Source organism: Streptopelia decaocto, assembly GCF_964273445.1.
Source record: "Streptopelia decaocto genome assembly, chromosome: 2".
Lineage (NCBI taxonomy): Eukaryota > Metazoa > Chordata > Aves > Columbiformes > Columbidae > Streptopelia > Streptopelia decaocto.
Genome location: NC_138655.1, coordinates 129,272,191 through 129,299,941, shown reverse-complemented (window position 1 = coordinate 129,299,941; position 27,751 = coordinate 129,272,191). Strand labels below are relative to the sequence as shown.

The 27,751-nt window shown below is 41.1% G+C and overlaps 1 protein-coding gene across 2 annotated transcripts; it reads right to left on the bottom strand.

Annotated features, from left to right (window-relative positions):
- Nucleotides 1-221: 221 nt before the first annotated feature.
- GSDME (gasdermin E) lies at nt 222-27,751 on the bottom strand. Of its 2 annotated transcripts, XM_082046242.1 has the most exons (11): nt 27,728-27,751; nt 27,128-27,241; nt 23,766-23,996; nt 22,434-22,626; nt 13,150-13,321; nt 11,907-12,027; nt 6,683-6,871; nt 4,619-4,746; nt 4,317-4,503; nt 2,714-2,787; nt 222-1,915 (listed from the first exon to the last, which is right to left on the bottom strand). In XM_082046242.1, the coding sequence occupies exons 3-11, from the start codon at nt 23,974-23,976 to the stop codon at nt 1,685-1,687; spliced, it is 1,506 nt and encodes a 501-aa protein (XP_081902368.1). In that variant the 5' UTR covers nt 23,977-23,996; nt 27,128-27,241; nt 27,728-27,751; the 3' UTR covers nt 222-1,684. The 2 variants fall into 2 exon arrangements, with proteins under 2 accessions (XP_081902368.1, XP_081902369.1); XM_082046243.1 differs by lacking the exons at nt 27,128-27,241; nt 27,728-27,751 and adding an exon at nt 25,488-25,610.

The following is a 27,751-nucleotide window of genomic DNA, read 5'->3' as shown; positions in this document are numbered from 1 at the left end:
GGCACAGCATGCACACCCTGAAAGCAGTTATGCAATATAGTGCACATAAGGCTTACACCAAAACTCTGTAAGGCAGACTTGAGCGCATGGACAGCAGCACAACGTGGATGCCCAAATATCCATCTGCTGCCTGCGTGCACCATCTTTTGAGGCAATGGGTATTACTGGAATCCCCCCCTCAAAAAAAGAGCAATGGTTATAAGTTATTCCATTGTTTTGACAAAGTTTAATAGAAAGTTTTGATAAAATAGTTAGTTACAGAGGCAACATTTGAGTAGTGATTGGCAAAGGAAGACTTTCCCATTTACAAACTCGCATCGCTCCCAGCAGCAGAGTAACACGCTTCCATCCCCCTAGAGGCCATTTCCATTTACACCAGCGCAAGGCTCAGGCAACACCAGCAGCTTCGTTTTACAGATGAGGCACAGAAAGGCCAGCAGCTCAGCACGCAAGGCTTCCCTGCGCTCTCAGGGCACAACAAGGTACCACGGTGCTCTTCTGCACAGTCTGCTTGTCAGGGAAAGCTTAACTGACCTGAGTTTTTAAAGACCCCTTGGGAAACCTGCTCAAGACCACATGGGAAGAGAGCAGAAAAATCAAACCCTGGACTCCTACCCAGCAGCTAAGCTGCAGGGCCTGGTGACTGATCACCTCCACACACAGGTGCCCGCTTTTTGTCTGTCAGTCATCTCACAATCTGATCTGAAAGCACTGATATTCCACTGACCTGGAACAGCATCTTCCCAAGCCCACACTGGCAGTGACCTCGGCTGCATTTCTGTCCCACCCGCATCGTTACAAAAAATAATGACAAAAAAAGGCAAAGCAGTTTAAAGCACAAAGTGCTCCACTGACACTTGACCGTTCGTCAAGGAAACAAGTAAAACATCTGCACTCAAAACATCATGTGAGTAAAACAAAAAATTTTGTGGAGAGCAGCAGGGACATTTCACGTGCACACACCAAAAGGCGTCATCATACCTCAAAGTTAAAAATGCAATTTAAACAGCTAAAACTTGCTAAGGTGAGTAAAAACTTAGTAGAAAACAGGAATGCTGTACAGAGGCCTAAATCCCTAAGTGGTCTTAGTTTTTGAAAAAGGCTATTTTTTTGTTTCCTGCAGCACGCAGTTCATGTCCGTAAAGCCAAACTACACTTAATAAGTAAAAACATAATCAAGTACCTCTTTGAGAGCCCTCCATTCCACTTGCCTCAGAGCGAATGCATTCTGCACATCAAGCCTTAAATACGCAAAACATTTCCTGCATTGCAGAACCCCAGATTTCCACAGCTTGTTTACTTGCTTACAAAAAGCAGTTTGTACTTTGCCATCTTCTCCCACGCATATTAATGCAAGCAATCAGGCTTCTACCGCCACGCAGATCTGACAACTACCAGAAGAGCTACATAATTTCTGTTCCAGCCTTGTCTTTTTTAACTTCCTCCCCTTCATCCCTTGTTTACGTATGTTCCACTGCAGACATACAGAGCAGCAGTTCACGGGAGGGCAGCGCGGTGCTCACCCCGGGCACACCGAGCCCACCCTGACCCCACACCCCCTGGTGGAACAGTGATGAGCATCCATTGAGTGGCTCTCCTGCTAGTTCAAACACACCGACACTACACCGCAGAGCTACAGAAGAAAGAACAGGCTACAGCAGTAACTGGACGCTCAGCAAAGCTCCTATACATTCCCACCTAAAGCGTAAAATCCATACAATGCAACGTAAAGAACAAGTGGGGAGAATCTAGGTTCTTTCATAGTTACGGCTTTTACAGAAGACTCTGTCATTTCCAAATTGATGTTTGATGAAGCAAACAGCCTTTGCACGACGTCAAATCTCCCTCTGTCAGCGAGGGAAGCCACCAAAGGACTGCTCAGCGCCACAGTGCCGTCGGCTGAAGCGATGTTAGGCTGTATTCATGAGAGAGAGCAAAAGACAGAGACATTAAAAAGGTTTTCCAAGCAGTGCTGCTCCTGCCATTGCACAGCTCAGTTCTTCCTTACAAAACCACCAGAGCGCCTACAAGGCAGCTGCAAAAGGGTGAGATTCCTCTACTATTGGGTAAGTACAAGGTACTCATCCAGAACCAAAGGTCTATGGCACCCTCTAAAGAGAAATCTCTCTCCTGTCGTGTCCTTTCCCCCAGTTCAACTTCTCTCGCTGAAGATCACACTTAACTATCACTCATACTCTGAGAAAACAGTAGCATTCCCCTTGCCCCCACATATTTAAGAGGTTTTTACTATTATTTTTGTCAGAATTTCATGGAGAATGGCAGCCCTGCCCCATTCCTTCAGCAGTTTTAATGGATAGCCTCAGCGTTTTGGAACTTCAGAATTTGCCAAGGCACAAGCGCTGCTGCTATCAAACTGAAATGTTTCCCAAGGGCTGGTGATTACTGTTACTGAGACTTTAAAATTGGCCACTGAGACACTTACTAAATTAAAATTCAAGCTTAAATTACAAATTTTCCTTTGCTCACAGCTCATGGAACCTCCTAAATACAGAAACATTTTACAAGGCAGGTGTCCACCTGCAGTAAATTACCTGCATGGCTTGTCACCAGCAGCCTCTGACCTTGCCTAGGGCTGAAATTCGCACTGGAGCTTGACATCTTCTTTATTGGGTGAGCCACACAAGGCGGCCGAGAGCACAGTCATTACTGCTGCTGGGGCCCACACGGACACAGTCACGTTTCGATTACTCACCAAAGAACACAATGCTGGAACAACCTGAAGATCACAGCAGGCACGCAGCAGGACCAGCGTGTAATCAGGCAGCTCTGGGGAGGAAATGTTACAAGGGAGAGCTTGTTTCTAGTAACACTGCATGAGGCTGGCTGCTGGAAAGGGGACTCTCTTAACAGTGAGCTCTGTTACGAGGTTCTCCTGCCAAGCAAAGACAGAGGAGCTGCATTTCTGAGGCCCAACCGCAGGTACAGCATCTCATGACATGGACACTGGAGATTAAAGCAATTCAAGGAGGAGCAGAGTTGCCACAAGGGCTCTGCTGGACGTTTGGAAGTGGCTGACCCAGCCCTTCCCTGCCTGCTTCCCAGAGCACAGAATAAAATGGGATGGGGGATGGGTACGAGCCCCACACTGACTGTCCCTGCCCTCGAGAGAAGGCAGCTTGCAAGAAAGAGGATTTCTTCCCCATTGTTCTTGTCGCCTCCCTAAGTGTCTTCCCAGTGTTCTACTCCGAGTCTGCAGGCTGGATGAATGATTTAGGCCTTAAATAAAACAAGAACCTCCACTCTCAAAAATCTATGTGATGCTGACCTCAGCAAAAACACAATCTGAAAGACAGAGCCTGAGCCTACCCTGGGGCAGCGACACCGACTAAACAATCCCTGTAGTGCCCTTCAACTCTGTACCTGCAAGGCCGTAATTCCTAATAGAAGCAAAAGGCATAAACCAGCTTTTGATTCTTGATCCAACAACATTGACGCCTGGAAGTTAGCAGCAGACATTATGTCCAAAGTCAGGTGATAATGCAACACAGTCAATTAACTGTGCCCCGCTGCTAATAGCATCTGACAAGCGTTACCACATCAGCAGGTTTCTGTTTTCTGTTCCTTTTCTGTCTCCGCAAACGAGTTAAGCTTTCCTGCCCGGGTGCTGTGCGTGTACGGATGCACACTGACATTTTGCTGCACAGCGCCACATCCAGCTGACAGCACAACCGGACTTCCCTGCGTTATCTTAATGTCAGGAGATTCTTTATATGTGAGAGAGGGGAGAAAAAGCCAGGAAGAAATCTGTCTTGGACTTCGCAGGTAGCTTTTAATTAACACTGTGGTGCCAACTAGATTGCGAGCATGGCATTTGTTTGACATTTATGTTTAATCTCCTTTTTGAGCAGCTGCAAAACAACCCTGTAATTGCAGCGTCTCTATGTTAAATTCATTTCTGCTAAATATAGTTTGCACCTCAACAATAAATGCTGTTACACTGAAAAAAAACCACCTAATTTGCAATTCTCAGCATTTCGTTGGGAAGGACTCCGGTATCCAGTAAGAACAGAAATTAGCTTGCCAAACTGGAAATGCCCACACTTTGCAGAAAGCAGAGCTGAGCAGTCTTGGCGGAATGCGTATTTTACAAGCAAAATCTGTGAGTGATTGAGGGCTGAATTTAATTCACAGCCAGGAATGCTAAGTATGGTATATGAAACCCCTAAAAAGGAACAGAACAAATCATGTTCACTCAGCTCACCAACTGCTCAAAAAGAGCCATAAACGCTGTAACACAGAGGGAGCTTCTAAAAGGAAAATGGAAAAAAGAGCTCTTCTTTTCATTCACAACATACCGGAGATCGCGCTGATGAGGAGGTGAGCAGCTGAGAAGAGCTCTTCATCCTGAGGCTGATATTTCTCTAACAGCAGCTCACTCTGTAAACTGCACCCTAAGAGCTGCAAGAAGCCAAGGAGGTCTTGCTGTTGTGGTGGCTTTAACTCCTTCAGATCTGGCTTGTCTCCTGTGCAGATATCGTCTAACTGCGAGGAAAAGAATAAGTAAAACTTCCTGAAAAGAGAAAAGTTTGAGCAAAAGAGAATGCTTGCTCTATTCTGAAATTACTTTTAGGAAGCAAGCAAAGTTTCTTCATCTTACCGTGTCCTCCAGGGCAGTTACCATTTCTTCATGGAGCAGGAGTTCACAAAGGGTTTTATATAAAGCTTTTTGCTTGTCTTCCGGCAGCTTCACGAAGGGCTGGAACTGAGTCTTCAACTGTGACAGATCTTTCCCGAGAAAGCAGTAAAAAGCAGAACTTAAGTATTTCTGCACAAATGGCAGTAAAAACAGTTAATATGTGTTTCACAAGCTCATTTATCACATCTTGACATCCAGATTTCCATTAGCACAGGTTGCAATGCAAGGCTGGAAGACATCTAATTATATTTTCCTAATGAGCCAATGAAGCATCAATGAAAATTCTAAAAAAGAACAGCTACCAAGGATCAACATTTGCTGTTCAGTATTTTGAATATTTTAGAAGTCAGTATTTTAACCTTAACTGAACTAACCATATATTAGGTTTCTCGCTTGAAAGTTCATCTCCAGAGAGTGTTATTTTATAAGGCAGAATAAGAGTTCTGCTCATAACCTCACTTCTTGATCTGTTGGTTAATACGAGTTACAAAGTCAATGGTATGAGTTCACACAAGGAATTAAAAGTTCCTGTTGCAATGTTAAATTGTTATTGCCTTCATATGTCACCAGGTGCCAAGAATTACACCCTGGCACCCCTGACCTAAAAAGATGTATTACAACAATGAGGACAAAAATCTCTTTTTGATTGAAATACTGAGTCCATTACGATACACATAACTGCACTTCCTTCTCCACAATTCAATTATGACCCAAAGCCAAAACGTTCTAAGACATCAGATTACCACTTCGCTAAAAGAAAATAAATGTTCAAGTCAATAATGCCAACTGAAAGGTTGGAATGTGGTTTTCCACATTCCAAATATATGGGCATGCAAGTGTTCTTAACCTTTTTAAAAGAAATTGCCCTTCATGTCACTCTTGTCAAGAAACACGCTCTCTTTGAAGATGCCTTTTATATCTAAAAACTATTTCATGGGGAAAAAAAATAGAAAAAGAAAAAGCTCAGCCACAGGCATTTTTTGTACCTGACACAATTGTATGACTGTCCACATAAATAACACAAGAGGAAACCTACTGTAAATTGCTTCAGCAGAAACAATTTTTTTTAGTTTTTTCCAACAGTTTGGGTTAATTAATTAAAAGAAACCTCAGAGCCTTTTAAGCAAGAAAAGCACACGGATACATCAAGCTGAAACAAAAAAACCCAAACAGTGGCATACCATTCTTTCATAAGCAAGTGTCTTTTATACACACAAGGGGACACAGTCGTTTCTTTCATACAAGTCTACATTGGAAAATGACAGAATTTATTTCAGGACAATAAATACCTATTTTGGTCAGAGTCTATTGAAGAGCCACGAACAAAGGGCAAAGTTTAGAGTTAACACAAGCGATGTTCATCATTAGAACAAGCTGTCAGAGCTTCACCAACAACTGAGGAAAAGTGAAGTGTCTTCCGAGGCTTCGATTTGTTTTCCCCTTTTTCACTCCCCTGGTGACAATCCTGCCCCTTCCTTCTGCATCCCTACAATAAATAACTTGTGCCTGGCATATTATACCAACTTGCAAACTTCCATTTAAATCACATATACATTTCAGCAGCTGCAGTTGATACCAAAGATGTCTATAAAGCTTCTCAGAAAATAATGAGACTAATTGAAGGCAAGAGAGATGTCTTTGTAATTTTTGAGACTGAAAATAAGCCTAGACCGAACAGCTTTACTGAGCATTTTCCAAATCATTAAAAAATGTTCTCAGTGTCTCTGAATGAAAGCATAAATCATCACTGATCTTAGAGCTTATCTGGAATGCAACAGAACTGGCGCAGAAACCCAATTTTGTAAAATCATATTTATGACAAAGGGATTCAGGATGTTCTACTGCATATACCCATTGCAGAAGTAAATTCTTCTATTCTTTCAGTGCATTCCACCAAGACATCCTGATATGGGCTATTAAAGTGAACTAACATAATTTTTTATGTACTGTTGTACCAGATTATCTCCTCCTATCATGCTGCCTAACTCCCTGTAAGGTAATCATGTAAAGCATTGCTGGTAATACCTTGTTTCAATACACTTAAAGAAGCATCACTGGGAATGAGGTTTTTAGCCCCCGAGTACATCTCATTATCAACAGCATCTGGCTGATAGAGAAATGAACCATCTCTGAACAGTGCTGAATGTTGATATGTCGAGCCTTCTGTGCTTTCTTTTTCAAAACCTCCTTGCTGTTCATCTAGCAGACAGAATTCTGCAATTAGAAAATCAATTTTAAAAAAATCATTAATAAAATACATAAGCAATTACCGAAAGAGATGCTAGCTTATATTCTCTAGTGGTTTTGCATGTGATTTCTCCATGTCTCATCTCTTCCAGATGGGAGGAATGCCAAAGGTTGATACGTATATGAATTATTGAGCATTACTGCAGCCCTGATGTTTGGTACAGTGTGCGCAGATAAAGGTCCTGGGGTGCAGCTGCAAACTACAAAATGTGACACCAGCTTCTGTGAATCAAAGTAATCTAGACAGCAAATAACATGAAAACTTCTCACCAACACCATATATCTGAATGTTGCATGCATGAGATGCGGGTAAGAATCCCTCACATTTTCTAGCAATTAAGAGATGTGCTGTAGTGGCAGCTACAGGATCCACTCACGATGAAGACACAGCAAAGCACTTTCTGAGACTCATCCAGACTCTGAGAGTCCCTCACAGAGTTGCTTCTGGTCATGGCGCTGATAGACTCCCTCTTCTTTCTAAGCCAAGCCACACGTTCATCCTCAAGATCTCCAGATGAGTAGAGAGCAGAGGGCATTTCCAGGTCTCTGAAGGACTTCACCCAGCCACGTTCACTAACAGAATCACCCTGCAATATACTGTCTTGCTGCAATAACTTTGTGGAGAAAATACCACACCCTGGCTGGATTACCCTTTCTGCTTTGACTCATCTTCATGGCAAGCACTGACCCCCAAACCAGGACCGCAGATTTCTTGCCACCCAAATCCCCCCACTCGATGAAGCCAAAGAACTCCCGGAAGCTACACAGGGACCCATTGTAGAAGTTATGCTGAGAAACCTGGAATATCAGGTTCTGTGCTCATGTGTCCAATATTGTGCCCCAAAGATGCAGAATATAATCAAAGCCCTGTGTATTATTTTGATGACCTTTTATGGGCTCAAATGCAAGATTTGAAGCTGTACCCCTGGCATCCTGCAGCAGGTCTGAGGAGAAGGCGGGCAGGCTAGCAAGAGGATCTGATCTCAATTTTAAAGTAACACCTGACAGCAAAGGGAAAAGAAAAGGTAACTAATCAAGCACTGTGCTCACATGTACCAGGCACAAAACCTAAATATAACCTTCCTGCAGTTGTAAGAGTCTGTCTTACCAAATTAAGGACATTCAAAGTAGATGAGAAAGCACAGAGAGCACTCCATCAGCAAAAAGCTTTTTCAAAGGCAGAGCAGACAAAGAACTCTCCACCATAGAGAAATACAAGAGCAACCTTTATGCCTCCATAACCCTCCACAGAGAAGAGCGAGCTGCAGGGGAGCCGAAAGCGATTAACACAAATTAAAGAACTTCCCAAAGCAACAAGACTCCGCAGAGCAGCTCAGGCACCTTAAGGCCAAGACGCTCATGTTCCTTCCATTGATAATAACACAGCTTTCACATGAACCCTGAAGGAGCAAGATTCTGCTAATAAACTACCTGCGCTCCTAGAGTGGAATGATGCTAATAAGGAAAGTCAATACACAGCAGCATGTGACAGGTTTTAAGAGATTCAGACTCTGCTGTTAAATCTCATAATCAGACTTGATTCAGAGAAAAACACAGAACTCTGAAAATTTTGTCTTAATAGGACTGTTAATTAATTTTGTAACAGTAATTTTGTCATACTCTTTAAAAAAAAAAGAGAAGGGAAAATAATTGAATGAAAGAATATAGATAATACTGTGATATTTTTGCTACTGAATTCTATTACACTCATCAATGACAAAACTCTGATAGTGCAGTTAGATCTTGTTAGTTATTCAGAAACATTAACAAAAATGGAAGAAAAGCAGAGATGATCAATGAAAGCAATCAAAGGCAAAGAGACTCCTCTGCATGGAGAAGCTGAAAAGATTCACATTGTTTAATTTATAGACGTTTAAGAGGAAGTAAGTCACACATACACAGCAATGAACAGAACAAAGCAAATCAAGTCAGGTGCTACTATACCTCCTGTTTTGTAAAGCAAGAACAAGAAGACTTGCAGTGTGGAGACACAAAACTGCAAAGCCTTTTACAGGAACAGCTTTTACATGTAGAGGAAAATTAACCTGTAGAAATCAAACAGAATGATTACAGGAAAACATTATTGTAAAGGGATCAGAAAAGGACTAGACTTCTTTTTTTTTCCCTTTCTTTTTAAAATGTATTTATAAAAATGTCCAAGCATGTCTAGTCACATTAGCCAGAATGTTTTAGATAAGATTTATAACCATTCTTCTTTATAAATAACTCAAGCACTATCAGTGGCAAAGAAAAAGAAACAAGCAAAAAACCTTGCGTGTACTTTATTCTGTAATTCTGTGAAGAGAATCCCATTATGTTACACCTGCTACTGGTCACTTTCAGACTCATGTGAAAGGACAATATTAGTCTCTGGATTTAACTTCAAAGGCTATTTTTATTTCAATAAAAAGACCTTGATCACTGCTCAGACATTAAGCAGTTGAAGGTTAGGCTCCACCATACTTATTCTTGCTGGCAAATCCCTAATTTTGTTGTTAGTTCCTCCACTTTGCTTTCTCAATGACAGTCAGGCAAGGGAAGAGAGCAAAAATTTTTTTTTTTAAAAAAAAAGGTGACAAGACATAGGTTGGTTGAGATAAAACACAAAACAAGCTGTGCTGGTTTTGAAGCTTCAAAGATGTACCATTAAATATGAAAAAGAAAAAAAAAAAAGGGGAAAAGAAGTGGAAAAAGAGAAATACAGATCATTAACAAAACCCATGCATTATCAGCTAGCAGGACAAAGGAATTCCCAGCCAGAAAACACCTAAGCAAGCCACTACCTGTACATCCTTTGCAGTCAGACGGCCTTAACTGCACCTGATGACTCTGAATTACAGCTCTATCATGACCAAGAAGTCAATGCCCCCTGGTATATCTCTGTGTTCGGTCTATGTACTGTAACTGCACTGTGTGCAGTTCTGGGTGCCACAGGATAAAGAGGATATAAAGCTACTGGAGAGTGTCTAGAGATGGGCCATGAAGTTGGTGAAGGGTTTGGAGAGGAAGCTATATGAGGAGCAGCTAAAGTCATTTGGTTTGTTCAGCCTGGAGGAGACTGAGAGGAGACCTCGTGGCAGCTACAACTTCCTCATAAGGGGAAGAGGAGGGGCAGGTGCTGATCTCTTATCTTTGGTGACCAATGACAGAACCTGAGGGAATGGCAGGAAGATGTGCCAGGGGAGGTTTAGGTTGAACATCAGGAAAAGTTTCTTCACCCAGCGGGTGGTGGAGCACTGGAACAGGCTCCCCAGGGAGGTGTCACAGCCCCAAGCCTGGCAGTGTTCAAGAAGAGACCGGACAACACTCTCAGACACATGGTGTGAACTGTGGGGTTGTCATATGCAGGGACAGGAGTTGGACTTGATGATCCTTGTGGGTCCCTTCTGACTCAGGACATTCTATGATTCTATGTGAGCAATTCCACTTTTTTTTTTTTTTACAGGTTAGGTGATATTTACTTACATTCCTGAACCTATAGACTTCCTTAATACCAGAAGTCAGTTGAAGGAGAATGATGGGGAGTAACTTCTGCATTTCTTATCTAAATAAAGTGCATCCTGGATTCGAATCTCAACTGCACTCCAATTATCTCCTGCTTCTCTCCACATCAGTCCTTTCCAACTTCCAGTCCCACACAGTCCATCTGATTTCCTTCCTTCTTGCGTAAGATACCCTGAAACCTCCCCTAGCTCAGGGAGTTTAACTGAGGATAAACAGGAAAGAAAACCCAGGTGATTCTGCAGAGCAGCGTTACTACTCCCCCCAAAGCTACTTTCAACTTTATTTTTTTAACTTGACACCTGAAAGTATTTGACTTAAGTAAAGCATGACCTGAAAACATGACAAGGACACTTATGCAACCATTCTGAGAGCAATCTATATATTAAAGTTAAAACAGACAGAAAAGTTTAAATTCTAGTGCCATACTTTATGAATAATTATTTTCTTAGAATGACTGTTGTTTAAACATTCCTGATTTATATTCAGTTATAAACCACTGATTTATATTCAGTTCACTCTCCCTGCCAAGAGGTGAAGGCAACAGCCTAAAAGGAAAATTGCAGAAAAAGATCTGGACAACAAATTAAAGGGGATCAGCAGTGTGCCCTTGCAGCTATTGAAGTTTGCCGCATTCTGGGCCGTACTGGTAAGAGTGTGGCTAGCAGACTGATGAAAGTGATTTTTCTATTTGGGAGACTGCATTCAGAGTGTTCTGTCCAGTTTTGGACTCCCCTGGTGCAAAACAGACATTCATATCCTGGAGCAATCTTGCAAACAGCCACCAAGACGGCTGAGGGATAGAGAACATCATGTCTGAGAAGAGGCTGAGAGACTGGGTACACCCAGCCTGGAGAAAGCAGAGAGTGTTTCAAAAAGATGGACCCAATTTGAAATCACTATACCTTTGAAATTTGGTCTATCTTTTTAAAACACCTTGCATTGCTAAGAGAGAACCTTATTACTATCTACGGCTACCTAATGGAAGCATGAAGACAGAGCCAGACTCTTCTGTATGATGATAACACAAAATGCAGGAGAAAAATCAGAGAAAGGAAAATTCTCATTAGATATCAAGAAAAAAGAAAGTTCACCATGATGGTGGTCAAATGTAAGAACAAGTTGCCCTGACGAGTGATGAAATCTCCATCTCTGGGAGAGAATAAAAATTTGAATAGACAAGGATATGACCAATCTGATATAAAACTGAACTTAGATCAAACTTCAAAAGTTGGCCCTGCCGTGAGCTGCATCTTGAGCTAGACAGCCTCCTGCGGTCCCCTGAGACCTAAGTTAGTCTGAGTTTATGATTTATTCAAACAAGTGAAAATGCATTACTGAATCAGACAAGCAGCATTTCACAGCACAAATAACCATCAAGGGAATGGAGACCATACAACATCACCACCTTCATACACACAGAAATGCACAAATGGTTCCCCAACAAACAGTTCTGTCCACAGCTAATCTACATGCCACAGAAAACGAGCTTTATACTTACCAAACTGGCCACTGTTCTTTATAAACAGCTCAATTACACCATAGGCGATAGTGGTTGCTGGAGGAATTTCAAGGATCACACTAGAATCCTTCATCATACTTCCATTTTCACTCACTGAAACCTAGAGGACAGATTTATTTGTTGTTCATCTGATTCAGCTATTGTGTAGCCTAAGCACAGATTTAATTATGGGGGAAAAAAAATACAGAGAAAGAATATGCTTTATTCTCCATAGTGACTAAAGCACATTTGACATCTATGAAAGGAACAAGATGAACACCGAGGTAGAAGTACAATGCCAAGGGCAGTTATCATCGAACTCTTAGCTACCCTGTCCTAGTACAAAGTTGAGCTCCAGGTGCAGCTTTTGCCACACATGAAACACCGTGTCACTAGGAAACAGGCACCCACTTCTGTAGCCTGCCCTGACACCCCTTCGGCTCAGCTGGAGACGGGCACCAGGAGAGTGGCACTTGCACAGAGGGTTGCTGAACTGCAACTCCCAGATTTCTCCTACTGGAGACACCCTGTACACGGAAGTGATTCCTCTGCAGCTTAAAACAAACAAAACACACACACAAAACCCGAAACAAACAAAACCAACAAAACAAAAAACTAACCAACCAACAAAAATCCCCAACATACACACACAAAAGAAACAAACAAATAAACAAAACACACACCAAAAAAAAACCAAACAAAACAAAACAAAAAAAAACACAAAACCAACCAAACAATCCACAACTTAAAATGAATTAGCATGTATTTTGGCTTTGGTATTTTTTTTTTCCAATTCACGGGCAATTTTTCAGATATCCTCATGATGCAGCTAATGTTTGCTCCCATGACTGAAAAAAAAATAGCTTCTCAATAAATATTAAAACTCAGTAGACACTGCAAACATTTTTGATGAACAACTACTTGGCTTTTTGAACAAATTTGCTTCAGCAATGCTTTTTGCTCCTCAAGTTTCACTCAGTTGTTACATTTGGTTTACATTATGCTGTAGGTGGGAATTTACATAGAAATTGAATCACAATTTGGCAGTATTGATGGAAACCACAGTCCAGGGTCGCACTATAAGATGGCATCTTTTGGTAGTAAAGCAACAGAAAAAACATTTACAATTAGCAGTGCAGTGAGTTCTTGCAAAAATACTCTGAAATCTATTTGGAGAAATCAAAATTAATTCTCAGTTAATCTGCAAAATGTTCTATTCCTTGTAGACTATAACAACTTCTACCTTTACTATTTTTGTACTGAATCCCAACATGCCGCTGACTTTTTCTTCTGTCTGGATATGTTCAGATATTGTACACTTCTGAGTTGTTATTATCTTTTCTCTCAAGATGCACAGCACTTCATGCTTTCTTTCCATTACTTGTTGCAGTAAACTACTGTTTAGATTTATTGTTCTGAAAAAGAAAAGATGTCATTAGCAACATAAATATTAGAATTGAGAAAAAAAACATTTTCTTAATTGCTTGAAGAAGCTTTTATTGTAAAAATAACAATGATGGCTGTATAAGCAGCCTCCTCAAAGTTATTATGTCCTCTTTTGTTACTTGCTAGCAGTAAATATCTGTATTCCACAGTAAGTCCCAACACACATATTGAATTCTTAATTCCTTACTCTGTAAAAAAAATCATGGTCGTCTGGCTGCTAAGCAAAAAAAAAAAGCAAGGGAGAGCTAAAGACAACTTTAAGGTCCAGCGTATAATGAAAACAACCAGCCAGGTTCGTGGACACTGGACCAAATCTTTTGCTACTATGAACTCCCGCTGACACTAACATGGCCATGGCAGGAGATGCTGGTTAACCATTCCCTTCTGGGTCTCACGTCAGCACAAACAGTGCAGTAAGTCAATAGCTCACATCCTGCAGTCTCTAGTCAAATAATTATTTCAACCAAAGAAGTTATCAGAGAGTACAAAAAGACCTGTGCTCACAGTCCATGTTATGAAGTTCCTGCAGCCTAGCACACTACTACATTATGCATGCACACACACAATAAAAATACCTATAATTTCATAATACATAATAAGCATGCAATGCAATCCATACATCACAAAGCTCTGCTTAGAAAGATTGAAACTGCAGTCAAGCTACTGGAAGTTAGGAAATACATAGCAAGCAATCTTCCAGTCTGCTTATTATCTCTCTTTGCAATCAAGCCTCACTTTTCCTTACAATAGTCCTTGGTTTTCTCTCTCTTACTTGACCGGATCAAGTCCCATTTGTTCCCCCTCCCTCTCATTCAGATCAGCTTTGTCTCACAGACAGCTCGCCAGTCCTACTTCATGTGGTTTCTCTGCTGTCTTCTACCCTTAGATGACACCAGCTGTTCATGGCTCCCAGCCTTCACCTCCACTTCTTCTCCCAGTTCATTGTCACCACTTCCCAGTCACCTGGCCATACTCAGGCTCATTTATCGCCTTGTCACCATTCAGTCCTGTGACTCCTGTCTTTGTATGTCCTTCCACCTGCTGCAGGTGTGCCATCAGGCGCTCCTCAACAGGAGAGGTGACATGGGCTCCTTCATGCCCAAGTGCTCCAGACTCACCCTGGACTAGGACAGGTTGAGGCCACCACTGTTAGGAATGCTGGTTTGGCCTCTGAAGGCCCATGTGCAAAGGAGTGCCCTGACACACCACTGCCACATTCTGAGTCACCAGAATTTCTCCTTGAGGGATGAACAGCACGGTGAGAGCATGACATCTCAGTGACAGCTCTCACAGCTTGCTGTGGATCTGTTGCACTGTCCATGTCAACCCTGACCTGGCTGAGTGGGATCAGCACTGACCCAGCACTTCAAAGGGCTGGGCAAGAAAACATAGAAAAGATTTAATGGATTTCGAGATTGCAGAAGATTAATGAAAAAAACACCCACTATAAACCCCTGTGTTATTCATCAGTATAACGTCACAAGTTACAATTAATGACCAGGACTGTTACAGTCAAACAAAAATTAACGGTGGGAAGGACCTCAAGTCTGTAGCCCATGCCTCCAACTTCACAAGTCATCCCTACTCCAATTATATTACACTCAATTATATTACACTTTTGTAAAATACCCATTGGAGGTCCGCAGATGAGAAGTTGTATTTTCTATGAACAGATAACTCTAGCATGACAGCTGGAAGATTAAAAGATTGCTAGGCCTGGCTCAACTTGCTCAGTCTTTTCTCCTCCCTTTCAACGTAAATGGCTATTCATAGGACTAAATGGCAATTCCCCAAAAATATGACAGAAAGACATGTCTGATTCCACTTTATTTAAATCAGGGTATCTCCACTTCTAATTAAAAAGTTTCAGATTTATTAGATTCTGGAATTTTGGATTTATGCAGTCCCTCTAAGTCTGGTCAGCTTGCTTCTTTATTAAATTAAAAATATCCTGAAGCAATTTTTGATCTTTGGAGAGTTACATGCTTGTATGAAAGTTCAATCAGTTGGAATGAACTGTCTGAAATCCTTAAAGTTGATTGTTTAAACAAGGGAAAGAAAATTCCTCTGAAGCAAAGCAGTAGCCACTAGAAAAGCAGCCCCAAGCATTCCTGAGATTATTAATATAACTTTTTTATTGTGGTGCAAAACCATGCTTTATATTTGGAATGCAGTGAATCTTTGGATTAAGCAAAAATTGAAGAAATGTCAAGCAATCACAAACACTGCTGCTCTTAGAAGTGTCTGACAAAGCAGAGCTATTAGTTATCACAATAACAGACCATCAAGCCTATCACATACTTCACAATAATTATTTATGGTTCTGAAGAGGTGCGCTAAGCATCTTGAAAATACAAATCAAGGCACTAAGAACTTGCAATTTTAACTTCTGACCCAAGAAGCCACAGGGGAAGAAGTACAATGAAGAAGCATAAGAGCAATTTATCATTTGCTTTCATATGATGTATTTTTTGTCTGCTTTACTGGAATGACAAAACACCAGATATCCCCAAAAGTCAGAGCAAATGAAACAAAACAATCAAAGGTAGAGAAATACAGATTAAATATAGATTTGCTGTTTCTGAATGAGTGCTAACAAAAGAAGCACACAGAATATGATTTAACTCTATACAAACGATCAAAATAATTCAAGAGACTGTTTCTTCCATCTACTTCTACAGTATTCTGCCCAAGGTGGGACTGGCTCAGACCCCCTCAGACTCCTGGCTTTGAGGTTCAGATGCAGAACTCACTGCAGAGGGGGAGAACAAAGAATCAGAAGGCATAGCTGAGCTTGCAACTGGACGCAGCGAAGAAATTCCTGAGGCAGCAGCACTGGATGAGCTGCAGCAGCACCAGAGGCCACGCAGCAACATGAACACCACCCATACCCTTACCAACAGCTACAAATACCTTTTTCTTTTAAGACAGCACAGTTAAATGCTTTCCTGTAGACTTCTGGCACTGAACATCATAAAACCACTGAACACCATAAAACCCCTTCGACTCCAGGGCTGTGTGAGGGCACATCACAAGTTATCACTGGGGCGCAGCCTGCACAAGGCAACACATTCTGCTCTTCTCAGCGACTCAAACAGGAGACAACATGAGGTAAGCACATACCCAGCTTATCTAAATTATCATTGAAAACAGTCATCAGGAGAAACACGCAATAGGGTTAAAGTTTGACAATCAGAGCAGGGTTTAAGTATTGCAGGGCAATGGCCACTGAATCTGTAAGTGTATTTTTGCAAGAGCCGAAATAATTTGCTAGCATAACACCCTGAATATCAAGTATGTGTCTGAATAACAAGAGATGTTTGAGATAAATCCCTGAGAATACATGCATGCAGGCACACAAATTGCATTTTTCTGTTCTACAGGTCACATTTCAGAGCTCTTATTTCTGTTTTATAACCACTCTTACCATCTCTTTCACCATATATTGCACAGGAGCCCTCGCTGATCTTGCGTGACCTGCACTACATCACTTTATCCCTTCCCACCTTGAGAAGCTGAGCTGAAGTACTCAAAAGTGACACTATACAACATACGAAGCGCTGTCCCGTTATCAACACACAGAGTATGAGACCGTACAAATAAAGATCATTTAAAAGATAAGGATTATGGGGTTTTGTTTGATTGTTTGTTCTGCTTAAATAACTTTCCTGAGGTCAATGATTTACTATGCTGTAAGCTCTATGGGTCAAACATGAACAGAAAATAATTTCTTTGAGTTTTGGTCTCACTCTCTCCACATTTAATTGGATTAAACACTCATACTCTCCTATAATACAAAGGTTTCCCTCGCTTTTATTCAACCTTTTTCTTCTTTTATGAGGAAAGCACTGGAGAATAGACACAAAGGCAATTTGCTGCAGAATGGAAACAGAAAAGAAAGGAGAAAGGCAGAAAGTAATGGAAAGAAAGAGAAAACAGACAACACCTGGCAACAGAGCAGGCTCTCACAGTTAAAGGAGAGAGCAGGAGGCTGCTCTAAAACCCGCAGCTGAGACTGAGGGTCTTTCCTTCAAGAATAGAATCTGACCACACTATCCACAAAGGAGGGGGCTAGGACCATTTTTCCATCAAATCCCATCTAGTCTTCTCAGTCTTGTGCCCCACAAATCCTCAAGGCAAGGTGCTTGCCAATTTACTGTGAATTCTAAAGAGAATGGCTACTGCAGTGAGAACTGTCCATGCTCACACCGAAGTCAGTACTTTTGCCTACCTGCACAAATTTTCACTAATCCAAACTACCCACGTAAGTGAAAAACCTTTTCCGTCCTGCACTGGGCAAGACCACCTCAACAGCTCCTGTCCCAACTGCAGACACATGGGTGTCTCACAGCCTCACCCAAATGCAGCTTCTTCCATAACATCCACGTGACTGACTCGGCCAAAATTCCTCAGCTTGTTCAGTCTTCTCCACTTATTTATAATGTGCAACAGTCTGATGTCTTTCCTACAAATGCTGCTTGCTGCACAGTGAGAGCCTTCACCCAGCTTGTTCCTTCTCTAACAGAGACCTCTAGATCAGCGCCATGGAGGAAAATTCACCAGACGTCACTCTGCCACTTTCCACTAAGCACAGATGCATAATATTTCTTTTGTTAATCCATTTCAAATATAACCTCTCTGACCTACTTCTTAGAGTCATACCAGAACACAGTATCTGCTACAGTCAGCTTCTTCTGTCAGCGATAAATGAGCCTGAGTTTGGCCAGGTGATTGGAAAGTGGTGACAATGAACTGGGAGAAGAAGTGGAGGTGAAGGCTGGGAGCCATGAACAGCTGGTGTCATCTAAGGGTAGAAGACAGCAGAGAAACCACATGAAGTAGGACTGGCGAGCTGTCTGTGAGAAAAAGCTGATCTGAATGAGAGGGAGGGGGAACAAATGGGACTTGATCCGGTCAAGTAAGAGAGAGAAAACCAAGGACTATTGTAAGGAAAAGTGAGGCTTGATTGCAAAGAGAGATAATAAGCAGACTGGAAGATTGCTTGCTATGTATTTCCTAACTTCCAGTAGCTTGACTGCAGTTTCAATCTTTCTAAGCAGAGCTTTGTGATGTATGGATTGCATTGCATGCTTATTATGTATTATGAAATTATAGGTATTTTTATTGTGTGTGTGCATGCATAATGTAGTAGTGTGCTAGGCTGCAGGAAGATAGCATTTCACCATTTTCCCTACAGAATAACCTGACAATTACTTCATAGAACATCTTTCCCAAGAGTGCCAAAGACTTTTGAGAGTACAAGTGACAGATAATTCCTCTATTTTCTATTCAGCATCCTTCTTATTTTTTAAAATCAGAGACACACATGATTTTATTCAATCCTGTCTCATAACACTGTGTGACTTCATATTACCCATGTAGCACCTTTGGTAGAAAAATGAATGGTTTTCTCATCATATGCATAAATGCTCAAGGAGTTTCAAAGAACAAATAACAAAATGGGCTGAATTTCCACTGTACTCAGATTAGGATTAGGCATCTTTTTTGTCTCAGTGAGGACAATAATTGAATCCATTAAAGTGCATATTAAAGTGCAATATTCAATAATGTAAAAATACCTTTCAATCATGTCAGAGTATACCACTAATAACACTTGCTCTGTTTTTCTAATATGCTAATCATAGAGGTAGGAATCATTCACACAAAATGATGGAAGTAGGATAGGCAAACTTTTCTGCTGATGTGAACTGACTGCTGCCATTTGACCCTGTTTCCTTCTCTCTGCTGTCATTGTCTTCTCAGAACTTCAATTATCTAACACAGTTTAGTGAGATGGTAAAGAACAAAACAAAGCAAAACACAAAAAACCCAAGTGAATGTGTTAATCCTTGAGAACTACAGTGATTATAACCTCCTCATCTTTTTCACTGGAAGGGAGAATACAGAATGGTTATGTTGGAATATCATCTTGTCCAACCCTCCTGCTCAAGCAGGGCCACCTAGAGCAGGCTCCTGAGGTTCATGTCTCCACAGAAGGAGGTTCCACAACCTCTCTGGGTAACCTGTGCCCATCCTTAGTCACCCTCACAGTCAAAAAGGGTTTCCTGATGTTCAGACAGAGACTCATGTTTCAGTTTGTGCCCACTGCCTCCTTTTCTGTCACTGGGCACCACCGAAAAGAGTCCAGCTCCATACTCTTTGCATCTGTCCTTCAGGTATTTATATACATTAACAAGATCCACCCCACCATGAGCTTTCTCTTCTCCAGGCTGAACAGTCCCAGCTCCCTCACTCTTTCCTCAAATGTGGAAATGAGGATTCCCTTCATCATCTTTGTGTCCCTTCACTGTACTTCCTCCAGTAGCTCCATCTCTCCCTTGTACTGGGGAGCCCAGAACTGGACGGTTATATGGTGAATCACTCACTTTTCCCAATTTTGTGTCATCAGCGAACTTGCTGAGGGTACACTCATCAAGCCCATCACCCAGCCGACTAATGAGGATGTTAAACATGACTGGACCCAGTATTGTCCCCTGGGGTACAGCATTAGTTACTGGCCTCCAACTAGACTTTGTACCACTGATCAACACACTCTGGGCCCAGCCATTCAGCCAGTTTTCAGTCCAACTCACTGTCTGCTCATCCAGCCCATACTTCATCTGCTTCTCTATGAGGATCTCATGGCAGACAGTATTGAAAGCCTTAAAAGAGAAGATGGAAAATACTCTTAAATCCATAGCAGTCTCACTGCATTAAAGGCATACCAAAAAACCAACCAAACATACCAAAAACTGACCAAAAACCAGTACATTACAGTACTGTCAATTAGCAAGGACAATGCACTACGAAAGCAATAAGGTAAAATAAAATATGCTGTGTTTATATACCTAAAAGTACCATCTAACTTTAATTTTATATTGCACATGAGTGTGTTCTGCATTTAAAGTGTCACTGCTTCTGCAAATCAGGAAGGACCCCATCCCACATCCTTCAGCTGTCATGTCTGTTCAGAAAAGGAGAGCCCATGTGGCATCTGGAATCTAATTAAAAGATCAGTCAGATTTGCCTTCAGAAGGTTCACATGAGAAACGACAGGAAACCGATTTGCTGCCACTCAGCACTTCCAGCTTGCTGAACCTTGAGGACTTAATTTAGATGCCGTATCAGCTCTGACTTTTTTTTTTTTTTTTTTTAGAATTTTCTGTTATTTATTTGACTCAAACAGCCTAATACAAGAACAATGTTTTAAAAAGTAACCTATTTAGGCTACATTTATACAAATAATACAAAAAAACAGCAACTGATCTAACAAGCACAAGCAACGTATGTCGTGAGATGAAATTGAGAATACTTGTCTGACTCTCATCTCAGGACTGACAGGCAAACATCTTCATGGTACCATAATGCTTTGCATCCAAAAATCACTGGCTTCTAGGCACCAGCACTCTTGAATGCTGAATTCCTGAATTCCACACAATGCTCCATGAATTAAATGGAAGCTAGAAGCTTGGACATAATCCATCATAAATCACATAATATTTATGAATGAGTGTCTGGAATTTCATTTGTAAGGTATTGCCACAATTGCCATTAAGCCTCAGCATTATGCTTTTATTTTTCCAAAATAAAAATTCTGCTGTCCTTACCATTTTCAGTGACCTGACAGAAGCCAGACTGACTGGACACCAATTATACTTTTTGCATCATGAGCCTTAAAAAGCTATGAGAAGCTTTTCTATGAACTAAGAACTAGTTGCTTGTATAAAGATGCACAGACATGAACATAACTGTAAATGAGGTTAATAGTGGTGTAGACCTACTGATTTTCCACACTCAAAATAAAATAATATACTTTAAAGTACATAGTTACATTCAGGACTATAACCCCAAGATGTTCTGAAGTAAATCTGATATGCTATGGGAGTATTATTTGTTTGAACAGAGCAGGTAATTTACTGCAGAAAACTACATAAGAGCTTACTGATCTAAATACAAGTCATTCTAGTTTGGTTTTCTATAAGACTCTGCCTAGTTTTAGAACCAGATTCTAAATCTTGACTGACACTATTTTTCTGATACTAGATGCATAGTAATTTTAAAGGCCTGGTACATACATTTACCCCAGTATTTTCTGTTTTCAACAAGGCATTTAGTACAAAGATGGCAAGATGCCTTATTAGAACAAGTTTGTTGACTTGTGAACGCTCACAATAGAAAGAACAGCAGGCACTTGTTCCTGTGAAAATGGAGAATTGATTATTTCTACAACATCAGTATTATCTAAAGAAAATTTACACTGCTTCAACAACTTTCGCCCTGATAACAAAAATTTATAATCTTTATCTTCAGAGAGCCAGAAAAGGCTACTAAAAGGTACACCACCACCTCCTACAGACCCGGGGTACAATGCTGTCACAAACACAACACTCTCCTCTCCCATGAGTCAGGACTTGCAATACAGAGTAGCCCCCTGATTTGTCAGCTGGTTGCCTAGTAGACTTTGGTCCATGAGTGTCTTATTGCAACATTAAATCAATCCCATTTTACAGCAGGATTTACAATTAAGACTACAGTTTGGAAAATTTGGGGTTTGCCCCTCAGCTATTACAGTGAATAACAGCGAACAGTAGATCTATAAACTACATTTTGTTCAGCTACCAGAACATGCATTGACCACTCTTGCTCACCTTTGCCCCTTCTTCAACTTCAAACAATCTGATTTTCTGTATGGTCACTGACACACACACACAAAATTATAAAGCCTGCTTACAAGAATATTGGTAGTTCTGAATTTAGTTTCCATAGCATTTGCCTCAGTAACAGAGAGAAAACCACCCATTTTTCTTCCAGATTGTCACCTCACTAGAGTCCACCAAAGAAGGAAGGATTTGGCTCTTGTTCCATGTTGTAATTCATGCAAATGTGTAAGATGAAATTGCAGAGAGATGTTTTTAAAATGAAAGGGAAAGGTTTGACTCCCAAGCTTTTGAAATCTGGCAAATTTTTATTTTGGTATTTTTAACTCATCACTTGAAAATGAGAACTTGATAACAGCTGGCCAAAGTCTTTTCATCTCAGTAATCTCTCCTGACCATTACAACATGCACATTAAAAGCATACCTGTCCTTGACGTCTTTCATAAGCTGCTGCAAGTCAATCTCCTGCTTCCTCAGGTTTCCAAATGAGGACTGATTTTCCACATAGCCCTTCCCTCCAGCTCCCAGGCTGATCTTCCCAAATGAAGCTCCAATACTTCCTTGAATACAATCTTCAAACTTCCCCATATATTTTGCAAAGTCAGACTCCACAATTACTAGGAAAGCAATAAAAGTAATTTCAACCTGTGAAGGGAAGTGCTGAAATGGTCTTGAAGTAATTAAAAACAAGAAACTTACAGCAAATACCACAAGTCAATGAAGGCAAAGAACAGTACTGAGCAGGTAAATAATGAAATTTACAGCTCTGCAACTCTTACTTCTGCTTCCTCCATATTTTCATCATCTTTGCTCTGCTATCTTTTATATTTTGCCATTTTAGGAAAACATAAGGTGACTGAAATGCTGAACTCAAGTGCTATGGAAGACTTATAATGACAAACTTATTTCAGCTACAAGGAAAAACTACAAAGCAGACCTGCTTGTACAACAGGGGTGATATTTGATATTCTGCCATTATCTTAACATATTTCATTACATGCCTGTCTCAAAGCTCACTGAAAACCTGTGGAAGCATCTAATTGGCTTAAAACAACTCTGAATCTTATACACCTATAAACCAAAGAATGGCTCAGAATCAGCTAGTCTTCCAAGTCAGCTACAATCAACATCTAAATTTTAACTTCCTGTATGGAATTGTGACATTCCCTGAAATATGAGATTCCAGTTCTTTAATACTAAAATCTGGTTAGGACTGCTGCAGCTGGATGAAGGAAGACATAAAAGGGTCAATAATTTCCAACAGTCTGTGCAAGAAGAAAGGAAACAGCGGTAAAACTTGCTTGGCCTTGCCTGTGCCAGCATTCCCTGGGCTGCTATCACCAACAAGACACTGTTTATCCAGAGCTTTTTGACCTTGAGCACAGTGTAGTTTCACACTACTATCCCATATTAGAATCACCCAAAAATGTTCTAGGGGAGCTCCCGTGCCTGCAAACAGCACTCTTATTAAACAGGAAGTCTGTACAGCTTGTCGGCCTTCAGCACTAATTTACTTAAATTACTACTTAGTCTATCTAAGCAAAACATTTTTTTTAACATTCATTATTACTGGTTTTAGTTAAATGAATAGTCAAGTGAGAAAAGATCCACCCATCTCATTTCCACAAATGGAGAATACTTCAGATCATTCCCCTGAAAGAAGGTCTCCAGTAACATGATTGAGAATAATAATAAAAAAATAAGGCTTTGCATTCTTTTTATCTGCACTAATAGTGCTGCCCAAGCATGGCTTTACCTGGTTTTATTGGTTTGTCTTCAGTAAGCACATCACTCAGGGTGACTGTCAAGAAATGATACCTGGGCTTCTGCCAGCACCAGAATCTCCTCCTCTTCGTAACTAAACTCAGAAGCTGCAGCTTGTCTGAGGCGTTCAGGTGGGAGACAGGGATCAAGTCGCCTCCATCATTAGTTTCTCTCACAAAATTCTTTGTTGCTTTTGCAAACATCTCAGGGAATCAATTGAACTCTGAAAGAATACATTTGTTTTTCAACAACTACAGTTAGGAAGTATAAATATTTACACTGTTACTTTAAGAAGTTCTTAATAGTATTGGTATTAATGCAGGAACAGCAAGTGTTTTCACTCGACCTTCTCCACTCTGAGCTGGGAATCATGATGGTTCAAACCACTTAACAGACAAAAGGATTTTAGTTAAAATTTTAAATAAGCAACAGTAAATAAGCAAAAAAGGATGCACTGCAAACACAATATGCAAGGTTAAACGTTACAACAACAATGCATGAGTTCATGATCATGCAGATAACAAAGAAAAGACAAAAGTGTGAGAAAATAAAATATTCCAATCTACAGCTGAAAAGTTCCTTTAAGGAACATTCAGAGGTAATTAAACTGTTAGGGAGGAAAAAACTTGCACAGCTTACCTGAAGTGCTAAGAGAAAGCATTTGCTAATGAGCACCCACAGAGACCAGCTGGGAGGATGACAGCACCGGTGCAAGGGCAGAAGATCCTGCCTCCCCACAGAATCCTCCTTTTATTACCCACCACAGAATTATCTTACTCCAAACAAGGTCATTGGGTATTAGTCACACAAATTATCTCGATATTTTTAATACCAAGTAAACACATAAAGGGATGATAAAAACTGTGCTATAAAAAGCAGCAAATACTTGTGCTGGCCTCTTTGTGACTAAGTTCTGTTTATGAACTACGCCCCTGAAAAGCCCAAATCTTTTTTTTTTCCTTTCTGAATCTTTATACCAACGTTTTCCAATTCTCTATTTCTCATTAGCATAACTACAGCTACACTGAACATGTTATTTGCAACTATTATTCATATCAACTGAACATCTGCATCCATTATCTTATTCTAGCTTTTAAATATCTTAAATATAAAAATACAGGCGTTTCTTACTGTGTCAGGTTCTCTTTATCCCAAGCAATGCATTTTTCTGTATTTACAAGCAACTTTTTCAATCAGGGAAACTGTCTAAACTCACAGGAGAAATGGTAAAAACAACCATTCGCAAGTGTGAAGCACCAATTCTGACGCACTATTTTTTAAATAAATCTAATCTTTTTTAGTTTTTCACTCTGTGTTATTTCATCTAATAATATTTCCAGGATTAAATAAGTTTTTTAAAGTTGGCAGCATTCCGTTGAATCCCAGAGTTGACACTGGTTAGAATGTTCAACTAAGAGCACAAGATGTCTTAGCAAGGCATCCACACACTCACAATTAGTTACTTATCTTGCTCTGCAGAAATGTTAAATTTGCCATTTATAAACACAGGCCAGAATAAGTTAGAACAGACTTGAAACAAAAAAAAACCCTAATATTGTAGTGGGCACTCAGGATTATCAAGAGAAAATGGTAAACTGAATAAACACATCAGTGGTTGGACCCCAGGCTTTATGTCTTAACATCAGCTGAAGGACAGAGAAAAAAAAGTTAAAAACCAACAAAACCCGCAAGTTTTTTGCAGCTGGGAACTTACCTTTCCATTAGCTTTTCCCAAATCCCATTTCAGATATTCCCCACTGTATTTACCAGTTCATGCTGAGGTATCTACCATCTCACAAAACCCCTATGGCCTACTCTTAGTTCTCTATGGAAGCAAGTAAAGGGTGTTTCCCAACAACACCTGCACAGAAAAGATTTGAACAGCATCAAAGTCACGTAACATTTTACTGAAGAGTCTTCTGGGATTTCGACTGTAATTGTGGCTGCAACAAACATGCATCACACCCCCCGCTACATGCACTTGGAACATTGCCACTGACTTCCTTGTTCTCTGAGCTTTTCCTAGACTCTGAACTGAGACTCATTTTTGCATTCTTAAATTTCTCTTCCTTAATTTCGACAGTTTTAATCTCAGTGAGAACACTTTAACAGAATAAGCAATGCAGCTTCACTGCAGCAGAAAAAAGAAAAAAAAAAAAGAAGACAAAACCACACACACAAAACCAACCAACCAACCAACCAACAGAAAAAACCCAACACCAACCCCCAACAGCCCCAAAAACTAGTCTTCCTTTTCCCTGGGACTTCTCTTGCATGACATTGTATTTCACAACCAACTACATGACTGATTTGTAACAGAGGGGCCCATCAGGAAAATTCTCATTGCCTGAGTGAGCTGCTCTTCACCAGCATCATCTTCCTCAAGTGTTTCTGTGCTTTACATGATGGTTCACTCATTCTGATCCCAGTCCCACACAACCAACGCACATGCACACAGTCTCTGAAAAGGGCCCACCCATTTCTGAGGAGTTTATGATAAGCCAAAACGCAAAACACAGTTCCTATGACCTGGCATTGTTACGCACTCGTTAAATCTCATGAAAAGAAGCATTAACACTGTTCTATAAAACTTCTGATTCATGGTGGTTTGTCTTCGCTTTCAGTCACCACACTTTTGACCAGTGTCCTGGTTTTGTTAAAACCGAGTTTCTCTTTCAGTGAATTTTGCCTGTCAGCTAAAGCCTTCTTATTAACTGCATTTTTCTGGAGAACCAGACCCATGTTTTGGTAAACCTAGCAATGGAATGCAAACTTATTGATAAGCATGGATGGACATCTCGCGAGAGGGGCGACGAGAAACAAGTGACTAAGAAACTGACCAACTGTGTATAACATTCCATTCACGTGAATACTTCATATAAAAGTGGGAGATCACTACGATCTCGTCCCTTTTCCCTTTTTCCTTATGGCCGACCTTAGGAGAGGACCTTGTGAGTCGTCCCTGAGAACTGAGGCCTAGTGACAGACTGAATCCAGCTCCGGTTGGCTGCAGAGTCTAATCCAGGACTTTGGGTGTCGGCTCTGCAGTTGCTGAGACTTTCAAGATTGGTTTTGTATATTTTGTATTATCTTCTCTATTCTTATTAGTAGCATTAGTAAAACATCTTTAATTTTTCCAACTCTCTTCTCTCTGTCCTTCTTTCCCTCCCGATCGCCTGTCCTGAGTGGGAAGGGGGGAGAGGGAGGGGCAAAAAGGGGAAGTGGGGGGGAGAGGGGGTTAACAATCCATCTGCCAGGGTTTGATTGTCACCCCGCAATCTTAACCCTCGACAACCAGCAAAAAGGACACCTGGGAAAGGCCGCAGAGTGTGTACAAGGGCTGCGGAGACTCACCAGGCAAGAGAGATGTGAACATCTTCAGCCTCAGAACGACACCATCAGCATCTCCCACGCTTTGCTGTGCTGGGAACGTCTTTGCAAGGAGCATATTTGCTGGTGCAGCTGTACCTGCAAAGCAAGAATATTCTGTCCAAATTCCTGTTTATGTCTCTGTAGCTATAGTGCCTTTAACACAGATTTGAAAACACACCCAAATAACCTTCTTTCACCCATTCATAAAGACATAAAACACCCGAACATGCCTTTAGCCAACATGAGGGAGTTAACAGAGCTACCAGGATTGACAGCATGCTGACTGAATGGATATGGAATGGTTATGGGCACAGCATTAGAAAACTCTGCCTCTGGAGCTCCTTCCTCTGGAAATTTTGTTAGAGCTGCACTTGGTTTGACAGAATTAAAAGGGAAAGTATCAAATAGACACACAGTGACATTAATAAGGGGCTCCTGCGGGGGGCACAGGGCGCGACCAGGCCCCGCTCCGCCCGAACGGGCGGAGCGGGGCCTGGTCGCGCCCTGTGCCCCCCAACGGGACGCGGAGAGGCGGACACGGCCGGTTCCCTCCGCCTCCCCCAGGCCCGTTCCCATACTCACGGCTTTACCGGCGATCCCCACCGG

What these genes read in the sequence shown, in the direction of transcription:
- GSDME (XM_082046242.1), bottom strand. Translation starts at nt 23,976, where the DNA reads ATGTTTGCAAAAGCAACAAAGAATTTTGTGAGAGAAACTAATGATGGA. An exon ending in CCTCATCAGCGCGATCTCCG is followed by an intron (nt 2,788 to 4,316) that starts GTATGTTGTGAA and finishes TTTCCTCCCCAG; the next exon opens with AGCTGCCTGATTACACGCTG. An exon ending in TTCCAGCATTGTGTTCTTTG is followed by an intron (nt 1,916 to 2,713) that starts GTGAGTAATCGA and finishes TCATGAATACAG; the next exon opens with CCTAACATCGCTTCAGCCGA.